Genomic DNA, 12135 nt, shown 5'->3' on the forward strand with positions numbered 1-12135 from the left:
CAATCGCCCTTCTCCCTGCTGCTCCAATATGAATTGCTGACAGGTCACTTTCTCATCAAATACATCTCTCAGTTAGGCCATACTCACCCCCTGCACAAAGCAGGTTTTGTTCAGCACTGCGTAGTCCCACAGGATGATGTCGCCCCCTTTGGAGCCCACCGCTACCGTACTGGGATGCGTCGGATGCCATTCCAGGCAGGTTACCCTTCTATCAAAAGGGCTGGCAGTGCGGAAAAGCTTGTATGAAGCCAGGGATCGCAGAAAGGGCTGCTGCAGACACTGTCCAAACACAAACAGAGATGACACAGGTGAAGTCTAAGCTGAGAACAGAGTCAAAAGTTCCACAGAATCCATGCCCAGATACAAGCAGCGGCCACTGCGAGAGCTCACCCGCCTCAGCTGCGCCCGGATACTGCCTCCGAGACTGTTCTGGTTGATATAATGCACGATGCTCCGCTGGAGGTCAGCCTGATGACACACCACGTCGATGTTTCGTCGCAAGGAGGCACCCACGCGGACCTCTGTGGGAGAGGAGGAAGAGTTAAACTGTGAGGTCACCACAACAAACGTGTGGGTGCATGAGTTTCTCGCTCATCAACAACACGGTTAGAAAAGCCTCTAGTCATTCTTAACACAGGTATGCGGGACACCAATCCAGCCAGCCAAGGTATGGGCTGAACTGCTGCCAGACATGCTTTTAAATCCCTATTTGATCCTAAAAACATGAGATATGAATCAGAGGTCAATGTCATTTATAAACCCTGGGAATTGACCAATGAGGGAGAGAGAAACGACACCCAGGCACAGAGCATGATTGGCGCAGCACCAGATTCACCCTAACCCAAGAAGGCTCCAGGAAGACTCCTCCGCGGCTCCGTGAAGCATCCGGTCCTCACTGGCTGGTGCCAAGATTAGATTCTCGCACACACCCAAAGTCACTGCTCTTGTGCTGGCAAGCCAGTCCAACTAGACAACAACTCCTTTTGTTCCAGGTATGTAACCACCTCGGAACCCCGAGAAATAGGCCTACCATTTACAGATTCTGCTAGGACCAGCACAGCGCCTAGAGACAGCACAGTCAGGGCCACAAACTGTGATAATGATGGTACAGTTGTCATCTCTTTTCACTGTACATGAAACAGCTGCTTTTCATTTTTAGAATCTGTGATGTTACTAAAGAATGTTATGTGCCTTCGTTTCAGCACCTTTAAAATTACTTTTAAAATAAATAAGTGGAAATGCACATCATATTTCCAGTGATCCTTGAGTGTGTAACTCACGAGTGAAAGATTGTTTGAATTTTCTCCCTGACCCTTTAAGGGACTGGTAATATCTCAAGCAGTACCAAAGGGGATGATGGACGGAGCGCTTGAGCAAATCAAACACGCACCCCCAGTCAACTGATCTGGGTTTAATCCATCATCATTCTTTAGCTCACGCCACCACCCCAGTTCAGACATGGCCATATGTAAATCAGTCTGACCCTGTGCCTCATGGGAACATTTCCAGCCCGAACTGCCAAGCCATGCCTTCCCTGGACCGGAATCAAGCTTCCTAGGAACAGTTTCGGGTTCATAACCCTTGTCAGCCAGGCTATCTTGAATCCATGCCACTGGAATCAAACTATCCTGGCTGAAGAGGGTTGAAACCCCGAAACCGGTCCTAGGATGCTTGGTTCCAGTCCAGGGAGGACCTGGCTTGGCATATCGGGCTGGACTGTTCCCATGAAGCACAGGGTCAAGACTGATTTGCATATGGCTGGGTTCAAACTGGAATGGCATGGTGAGCAAAAAAACGATGGATTTAGGCCCAGATCTCTGTACTAGGGTGAATGTATGACATTGTTCTGCATTCTGTCCATCAACTGTTGTTTTTGCAATATCTCAAGCAGTGACACCACATCAGCAGTGATGCTCAGTGGGTTGTGTGGGCTGCAGTTAACATGGACTTCCTTACTCGGTGATGGGGGAATTGAACTCAGTCTGCACCCGTAGGTGGGGAATCCTCCCCTTGTAGACCTGGGCCCTTGACCCAGGATACGCAACAATACTATTCTCAAGAACTGCATTTCTGCGATCTCTGAATGCACTCATTCGCCACATACTTACTTAGAGTCTATGTTTTTCCTACGAGTTATTGTTCTGGTGATAATTAAAAGCCAATGTTTCTAATATATCTTAATGCACACCTAATCCTGAATGCATAATTTGCAGTTAAGTGGAAAGTCACAAACATCTGGGCATAAAAGTTATCCGTCACCTCCAAATCCGGCTCTGGGAAACTCAGCATTTCCTGGGCAGGAGCAACAATCTCCACGTGCTAAACCCCAAGCACTTCTTTTGCCTTTGGGGGTGGGTCCAGATCCTCACCACCATCATGATCACCCGCCATATGGGAGACGTATCCTCAGGAGCAGTGAAGGCAGAAGCTACTGCTTCATCAACAGGGTCCAGAAACTATTACTATGAGGTAGACAGGGTCTCCTGCCCATTAGGAGCAGCAGTGTCCCTGGAGGCAGGATGTCTCTTTTCCATGCATTTCTTGCCCTCTACACTGAGTGACCAGTTACCAGGCTCAAGAGCATAAGAGCGGACACTTTTGCTTATATACTGAAATGTGTCGTGAGAGACGGCCATGCAACAGTCAGGCAAAGAACACAGAAAGACTAGGAGGAGAGTGGGCGCACACTGCCTCACATCCAAGCACTCAGTTTGCCCCGATGCATCATAGTAAATGCAGTGCATGATAACACTTGCTTCAGTGACAGGCTTTAGGTTTTCACCCTTTTTGGTGCAGCCAGTGCTGTGTATCTCTAGACACGTGTTTCAGGATAGCTGTCCTTCTTCAGTAGAGAGCAACACACTCTTTTTGGGGTGCTGGAAATGCTGCCCAAAGTCTTCTCAGGTCTCTGTACCACTCGCTGGGCGCAGGTGCATCAACCAGAGCTCGTCAGCTCATTAGCCCAAGGGAGCCTTTTCAAACAGAAGGGGGGGGCGCACACTGCCTCACATGCCAGCACACGGTTTGCCCTGATGCATCATAATAAATGTAGAGCATGATAACACAGAAACACTCCCATGGCGCACAAGCAAAGATGATGGTGCGCAACTAGAGAAGACCATGCCCAAGCTGGGCAACCTCAGCTCAAACGCCTCGACCAAGATACGCCCTGCAGCAGCTAATGCCCCTGAGCAGGGCAGACAGGACCCGTGCAGCACCACCAGAGTGCGAAGTATAGGAGCTGCAGCACCAGCCACGCTGCAGCAGCTAATGCACCGGAGCAGGGCAGACAGGACCCGTGCAGCACCAGAGTGCGAAGAATAGGAGCTGCAGCATCGGCCACGCTGCACAGCTAATGCACCGGAGCAGGGCAGACAGGACCTGTGCAGCACCAGAGTGCGAAGAATAGGAGCTGCAGCACCAGCCGCCCTGCAGCAGCTAATGCACCGGAGCAGGGCAGATGGAGACCCGTGCAGCACCACCAGAGTGCGAAGAATAGGAGCTGCAGCACCAGCCACGCTGCACCAGCTGTAGCATCACATCACTTTAGCCCTACACACGGCCCACACGCACGGCCCTACACATGGCTAGCGCTCTAAAGTAGGGCCAGGAAAGTGGAGCTACAAAAGGTGGAGTCCTTCTACAAACATTCCATAGATCAGAAGACATTGATGATCGAGGGGGCGGTAATTAATAAGGAAGAGGGGTTGGGCCTCACTATATGATTTCAGGAAAGACAGAATGATTTCACCATCGCGATATATGGAAGAGAGGTTGGGCCCCACGACAGGATGTCTGGTAATACAGAATGATTTCAGTGACACTAGATGAGGCCGGGTTACCTACAGGATGGCTACTGCACTCTCAAACCATTGATAAGCTATGAGAATTAAAGTTATGGGTTTAAGATCATTATTTTTTATAATCACTAATTATTTGTAAGTGTTATATACATAAAGTTGTATTTAAGTTCCATTGTGAGAGACTGTGGCGTGGTTGACTGGCATTGCTTAGATCTATGTCAAGTCTCTGAAACGGACACGCGTCTACTGGTGTACAGCAAACGTCTAGTGCATATCAGGCAGCCATCTGAAGGTATGTGCTGGTTTGCGGTGATGTGTATGGTAATGTATACTCTGCGCTGTTTGTTGTCTCTCATCATTCCTAATTAATGAACTAGTGAGCAATGAAAAGAATATCTTAAATAAATTGTATTTTATATATGACTATTATTACGCTACCATTTTGAACATTAGAGTATTATTCAAAAATATTGAACACAGAACGCTAAAATCACTTTGTGTGAACAGACGGATACACTCACTGTTCGGGTCTGGTAGGGCGAGAAAGAAGAGGTTATGAATCAGAAAAAACTTAAAGAATTCTTTAGGGCATTATTTGAGATTCGCAACCCGGTTAACCTCCAGCAGGCATGGTTCAAAGCATCAATTTGTATCAATAAAAAGATCATAGTAGTTACCTCTGTGGCAGTCTTTGGAGGTATCTACCAACAGTGTATGCTTGCTATGTGTGTGTGGACTAGAGATTGCGTCATACGTGCACTCCTGACGGAGGACATGAACACACTGACTGCCGGAAGGTTTGAGTTTTCTGAAACTAATTATTTGGGATACTGCGCTGTACACCTGGAAAAGACTCTGATGATATGAAAAACAAAAACTAAACAAGCATTGGCATAGCCAATAGTGTAGGAGAGTAGGGTCTGCTATCCTACGGTCACCCCAAATTTTTGCTTTTGCTTCACTGGTTTTATGACTTAGTGTGGCTGTGGGCCTGCTAATCAGACCCACAGCCCTGCTGTTCTCTCCCTAAATTAATGCCAATGCACACTAGGTGCATTACCAATTGGAAATGGTTCACCTTATAGACCCTGTAACAGTGTACCCCAGTTACCCAGGGCATAGGTGTATCCAAGGCCTACTAGGGGCTGCAGCATGTATTATGCCACCCCTGGCCTGGCCTCACTATTTGACAACACTGGCTGATCACTCAGCTGGGGTAAGTTGGTGTAATCACCTCTTACTTAGATATAGTATATAACATATATGGACACATGGTAACCTATCAGTCACTCCTATGGCAGGCCTTAACAATCCTGGAGGCAGAGTGCTTGGTTTCATGTGAGATGGTGCTCTGGCATGAGCTGAGCCTGTCTGCAGCTTTCGGAACAACGTCCTTTAGCTGTTTCCATGATATTGCCATACCATATACTCTTAAGTGCATTATGGACCTCGCGGTCAAATGCGAACTCTGGTTTGGCTTTATCAAAAAATGTCGAGTAAGGTGTCATACGATTTGGAATACTACCCCCACACCAATTCTGGCGACGGGGGTAGCATTCCACCCTTCTAGAGGGACACGACATGTACCTAACCTGAAACCCGGGTAAAGTTAGACAGAGCCTCAGCATCACAAAATGGATGCTGCCACCACAGACACAAGTCTGCCCTCCTGCTGCTGGGAGTCCTTCCAGCTTGGGAGGTTTGGACAAAGGTTTTCCTGCCAGGGGAGGTGCTTGCACCACCCCAGACAGGATGTTGTGTAGTGGGTTAGGGAGGGCTGAATAGATTGAGACATGCCTGGGGCACCCAAGGTGTCCCCGTGCATATGCCAGTTCAAACTGGAGCTGGGGCTCTCCAGCCCCGGCCCTGGCGCGAAACTGAACAATGGAGAGGGGGTGTAACCAGCCCCCTTCCTAGTCCCACCCAGAGGAGGGACCTAGCAGGTAATCCAGCCCCTAGATTTGGAATAAGAGTAGGAGCTGTGTCCCAAGACTTCAGATCATCCTGAAACTCGAATTTAATAAGAAGAACTACTGGACTTCGACGTTCTGCTGCACAGAAGACTGAAGAGAATTTCCCTTGTGGTCAAGGAGTGACCACCCTGTGAACACAGGCACCATCCAGCAATTCAACGACTGCTTTGCTGCCGCCTCCCGCCGGAGACCGAGCCCAGAGCCCGACAAGACCCAGACTCCCAGACATCTCAGAGCCTGATCCACAGTCCCTGCAAAGAAGAGACCCGTGGAGGCACCGAGAGACGTGGGACCAGCCATCTTGAAACGTCCACGACAAGCTGACTGCGCAGCACCCGAGGCATCCTCATCGTTGTGCATAGGGCCCTGAGAAGCCCCAACACCGAGCAGCATTTGCACCAAAGCCCAGCCCTCCAGCATCCACGAGACCTGCGTGGGGCCCTTTTGCTTTTTGCCACTCGACGCGTCATCCCGGTTACTGGCCCGTTGGCTAGTGGCCATCTTGGCGACGAAATCTACGAACAACACTGCTGGTCTGGTTGCTCCAGACTGGCCCTTGCTCCTGTGAAAAGGAGCAGCCCCTCTGACCTTGCTGGTCAGAGCACCAAGCTTTCATCGACTCCTGCGTGGCTTGCATTAGCCAAGGCCTGTTTGCTCCCATCGAGAAGCCGACACCGCCATCAGCTAGAGCCTTCGTGGGACAGCTCGTGAGTGACTCCTGGACGTCGTCGACATCTTCACTTCCACGTGGCTGCAGAGACAAGCTTCACTTTTTCACCTGTTGGCACCCGACATCGCCTGGTTCCTTCCTGGTTCCACGCCGGTCACTGGCTAGTGACTCTGAACAGTGTCCCCTCTGCTTTCAGGTCTTCTACTCTTCAGATCCACCCTTGGATCCACCGGAACTCTTCTCGCCTGGCCCGCTTCCTGTGGGCGAGGTAACGCTGGCACTCCGGTGCTCCTGTGTAGAGAAACATCTCTAGTGTCTAGGTTTCCAGTTGTTAGGTTCTGGTCCATCCGGAAGACTCCCTTTGCTTTAACTTTGTGACTTTTACGCACCCATTGAATCCAATAGGTGCCCGCGTGTAACTTTCAACACTGCACACGCATCCTGTGGGCCTCCTGGTCACTAACTACTGTTAGCTCCTTGTAGTCCCAGCAATTCTCAAGGCCCTAGGCCTTCTTACTCTTCTAAACGTGGTTCTTATACCACTATTTTAGTATATGGTTTAGCGGGCCACCCGGCCCCATCCATAATTGTGCAACTTCTGTATATTTAAACATTGCCTTGTTTTAACGAATGTGCTTCTGTGCTCATAACGAGTATAGGGGATACTTTTAGTAAATAAATACATATATATTTTGAATATATATCTGTGTGGTGTCCTTTCATTTGGTATTCTAGGGGGTTACATATGGTAAAACAGCTGGCTTCACATGCCCTCAAGAATTTAGCCTGCAGACTGCACTGTCCACGCTACCACTAGGATAGCTGGTCTATCAAGGTTGACTTCAACCACCACCATAAGGGTTGCTTGGCATGGTACAAGGTGATCACTAGAACTAGTGAGCAGCATATACCAGGCCAACTTCTCACAAATAGGTCTCGCCTTTGGGACCTTATAAGTGTTTAGCCATGCAACAGTTGCATAACTAAATACTTATAAGGTCCCAAAAGCGAGACCTAATGGCTATGAAAAGTGGCCGTGCAGCCGCGAAAGTGATCCCGATCACAATCAAACATCAAAGCGGCCGTGAAAGTAATCGCGGTGCGCGCGCCCGCGCACATGCACTGTAGCTCTAGGCTGGCCTGGTAACACTTTTTGGAGCCCTCTCAATAAGTCTCGCCAGACCAGCGCATGCGCTGGGTCAGGCGAGACCTAAAAAGGGGGTGTTTGGTGAAAAGCAAAATAACATTTTACTCACGAATGTTCTGACATTGATTACTGGAATGCAGCCAAGCCCTTTAAATAATAGACCTGCCTTTTAAAATGAAGCAGGGTTTATAATTCTTAACAAAACAGTTTCCAAATGCTACCCGCAAAGAAACCCTGGTGGGTAGCAGTAAGATTAGTTCTTCAAAGTGATGTTTTACTCAGAGGTTCTCAACTCTCAATTAGAGGGAAAAGTGGCCCCACAGATCATCCTCTTTTCCATGGATGGATCAATAGTTAGATTTCTGCTTCTGAATAGATCAGTCTGAGCTTTGAGTGCAGAACCGTGGTTCGTGTCGAAGAGCGAGACCCGGTTTATCTGGCTGGTGTTTGCTCCATTTTGGTACACTCACATCAACCCAGAAGTTTGTATTTAGGTATTTGTGTCATCATCTCCATCGGATGCTGGCGGACCCTTGTCTAGCTGCTCGGAGAGCCATTTACTTCTGCGTGCACAGTACTGCGCAACCTGTAATTTGGGCCTAAAGGTCTGAGCACTGTTGATGGAAGGCCTTTCAATATTAGGTGGCCATACTCAGCACCATGACATTTAGCAATCAGCAAAACCATCCTAAAACGCATTCTGGAATTGGTGCTAGTAATAGCGTGGAAATGACATTACCTCCCCTGCCAGGCAGGCCGGACGACAGCTTCTTCACGCGCAGTTTCTTGGCCAGAGGCTCCTGTGTGCTGCCACCTTGCTTCCTCTTCCCAGGACAGACATGGTTTGCCTTTTCCTCAGGGTCAGGTAGTGGCTTCTTCTCTTTCTCGGTTTTCTTTGGAGCCATTGTGCTCACTAGAGACAAAACACAGGTGCTGAAGGTGGAAACAGAGCTTAGATGTCCATTAGGCCCTGTAAAGTGTGCAGCATTAATAATGTCAAAGGATGCTCAAACAAGTGTTTTCACCCAACCTCCCCTCAAATTCCAACCTCTGATGGAAGTAGCTCAAGCCAGTGCCTGCAAGCCTGCCGAGACTCACACAACTAAGTTCAGGATTGCGAGGAGAGTTAGGGAAAGGTCAGGCAGACAATCATTCTACATGAGGAAGGCTCCGCACCGAGGATCGGAGGGCGTCCTGGTACACAGCCCGGCCACTTACGGAGGCGAGGCCGCACATCATAATGCTGAGGTAGTGCTGCGGACGCAGCATGGGAAATGACTGCACAAAGGGGATCAACACAACCATGACAGTATGACAGAAGTGTGCTGGTGCCAGCTTGGGCGGGGAAGGGAGCTTGAGGAAGTGAGCCTATCAAAACCCAGTGAAGGAACAGCAGAATGGCGCAGGCCCAGTACAGCGAGCAGCAGTGCTACACAAAGGTGGGCTGTGCACAATGATGTCATTAGCAATGTCATGAATGAAGTCATTTGAGATGTCACCAGTAATGGCATCAATGATGTCATGAGTGAAGTCAAACAGTGCACGGGGTGCAGGTTATAGCTAGCGTAGTGAATTACAACTTGCAAATGCCAGTGTTTTATTTGAGCACCTAACTATAACGTCACTTTAACCTTTAGTTTTTTCAGTGCATAAATGTGTTATATATACGTATACATGTAGATCAAATAGAATACACACACATATATATATATATGCAAGAAAACCCTCAAAGAAGGTAAGAGTCGCACTCAGGATTCGTAGAAAAAGAGCAATTTAATGACTGACGCGTTTCAACCTCACGGTCTTTGTCAAAGTCACAGAAAAAAAAGGAAATGGCAACATATAAAAGCATTTCATTTCAAAACAACCAATCATGACCAAGCAGTTTTTTTCTTTTCAATAGACATAGAAAAAAGAATATTGTGCTTACATGCGGAAAACAGACTCTCAATACATAAGAACTGCCATCAATGTAGAACAGGAAAAAAGAAATGATACATTTTCCCTGTTTTATAATCTCACACCTATTCACCGTAATAAATGACGTACAGGAAGAATGATCCAAATTATAAAATAACAAATAATAAAACAAATTATTTATTCATTATTGGACAATTGAAGACCTGATGTAAAAAAGGTGGTGTATTTATAGCTAGTGCTAGAGTCCGTCCATTGCATGGAAGGGAGAGTAATAATCATCCCATCAGTTGTGCCTCTCAGGGAGATGATGCACTAATACGGTACGTATATATATATATATAAATATATATATCCAACAAAGAAAATTCCCATTTAGGAGAGCCCACGCAGATAGCTGGAATTTCGTTTTTATTTGAGAGGCTGCAACACACTGGATGGAAGTCTGTTCCAAAAAATACACAGCCTGACGCGTTTCTTGCTTCACACAGCATTTCCTCAGAGGCAAAGTCCTTAATATTTGAAGCACACCGGCATTACTGAATTAGTTCCACCTGCTGCCCCAGTGGGCGTTGGCTCTTGCTGAGCATGCTGGTTATTGTAGTGCCGTAAAATAAAACTACAGTGGGTTGCTTGCACGTTTAAAAATTTGGACAGTGAAAACCCCAGTGGGTCTGTATATGTATATATACACACAAACACACACACACACACACACACACACACACACACACACACACACGCGCGCGCATACTGGAGGTACCTGGTGGGCTAGTTGGCCCCCAGGGGACCTCAGGATTGAAGAGGAATTAATTCCCCAACTTAGAACCCAGTGCTGCATCTTTTAGCCCAGCACAGACCCTGAAAAGTAATTCTAAGCGTACTTAACAGTAACTTGTATTTCCTTCCATAGGAGTCCATTGTGTGGTTTTCAGCAGAAAATGTACTAAGTGTCCATTTTTGAAATGTACAAATATGCCTCTAAAATCAGCCGAACTACGAATTCCGATTTGCTCACCTTTAATCAGGAGAGAACCCAGTGCTGCATCTTTTAGCCCAGCACAGACCCTGAAAAGTAATTCTAAGCGTACTTACCAGTAACTTGTATTTCCTTCCATAGGAATCCATTGTGTGGTTTTCACCAGAAAATTTTCTAAGTGTCCATTTTTGAAACATACAAAAATTCCTCTAAAATCAGCCGAACTACGAATTCCGATTTACTCACCTGTTATCAGGAGAGAACCCAGGGCTGCATCTTTTAGCCCAGCACTGACCCTTTAAAGGTAATTCTAAGCGTAGTACTTACCAGTAACTTGTATTTCCTTCCATAGGAATCCATTGTGTGGTTTTCACCAGAAAAGTTTCGAAGTGTCTATTTTCACAAACTAAAAATATTCCTAAAAAATCGTCTGTATGACTTAAACACATTCTTTCAACTGTTTATAGGAGGTTGGCCAGTGCTGGATCCAGGATCGGCCACTGAGTAAGAAAAAGTAACGATAACACTACTTACCTGCTAAGTGAACTTTCTGCCATAGGATAACATTGTAGATTCTATGGGTAAAAGTTTCTAAGTGTCAACTTTTAAAATACAATAATATTCCTTAAAAATTACTACTGTAAACAAAGCGCTTTTACTCAACTGTTTACAGGAGATGTCCAAGGACTGAATTTAGGATCCAGTCCTGTGGTTAGAAAAGTAATCCATAAAGTAACTAATTGCATTTAACTAGAAATTCACATTGAGCTTAATGTTGCTTTGTGTTTGAAATTGTGTTTCCCATTGCAACAACTGTAACTACTGTACTTGAAAATGTGTGTGGCCTATTTGCCAAGTATTTAAACTAAAGTAATTCATTCTGAGAAAGTATATTTTGTATTGTAATGTATAATGTAATTATAATTTAATTAAAAAAAATATATCTAAGAATAAAGTTTTAGGGGCGTTATAGTTAGGAATTGGCATTTAAAAAACCTTAGAAATTCACTGAAAAAAACATAGGTTTCAGGGGCGTTCTAGTTAGCTGGACATTTCCCTCGTACAAAACCCTAGAAATTCCCCCGTTATAGTTAGTTCAGCTAACTATAACTCGCGTCCCCGCAATGCACTGCTGATGATGTCACATATTACATCACTGATGACATCACTGATGACATCTCAAATGACATCTCAAATGACATCACTGATGACGTCATCCATGTGATAAATTAGTGCATCTTCTCACACCCTTTGATATACTGAATCAAAATTTCAGACGTCCATTCTCAAAACCATAGATACTCCAATACCAATAACTACATACCCACTCATTGACTCTTAGATCTACACACACATCCACTCACTCACCTGTACAGTCACTCATACTTAGTCACTCAGTACAGGACTATCATATGCATTTATACACCTACATAGACACTCACACACCACCAATCATCCATAGAGGTACTCTCACACCTAGTCAGTCATGCAAATAATTAATAACACTCCCATTTACTCACCTATGCAGTTATACACACACAAGTTCACTTACTCATAAAAATAGTACCACATTCTTACGTTCTTATACAATCATTGATACAAGCACACACTCATCCATACAGCCACTCTCACAATCACACACTCTC

The 12135-nt window shown here is 46.2% G+C and overlaps 1 protein-coding gene across 3 annotated transcripts in view; it reads right to left on the reverse strand.

The window, feature by feature from the left end:
• DDB2 (damage specific DNA binding protein 2) overlaps positions 1–12135 on the reverse strand; it is a 171319-nt gene that overhangs the window by 132823 nt on the left and 26361 nt on the right. For 2 of the 3 annotated variants that reach the window (XM_085646609.1, XM_085646608.1), the window contains exons 2-4: positions 8333–8506; positions 391–521; positions 88–279 (exon numbers count right to left, since the gene is read on the reverse strand). In XM_085646609.1, the coding sequence (XP_085502735.1) occupies positions 88–279; positions 391–521; positions 8333–8506 (497 nt within the window). Of the gene's footprint in view, positions 1–87; positions 280–390; positions 522–8332; positions 8527–12135 lie in introns of all 3 variants that reach the window. The other variant, XM_085646610.1, reaches the window with a different exon arrangement.

This window comes from Triturus cristatus, chromosome 3_1 (genome assembly GCF_964204655.1).
Source record: "Triturus cristatus chromosome 3_1, aTriCri1.1, whole genome shotgun sequence".
Lineage (NCBI taxonomy): Eukaryota > Metazoa > Chordata > Amphibia > Caudata > Salamandridae > Triturus > Triturus cristatus.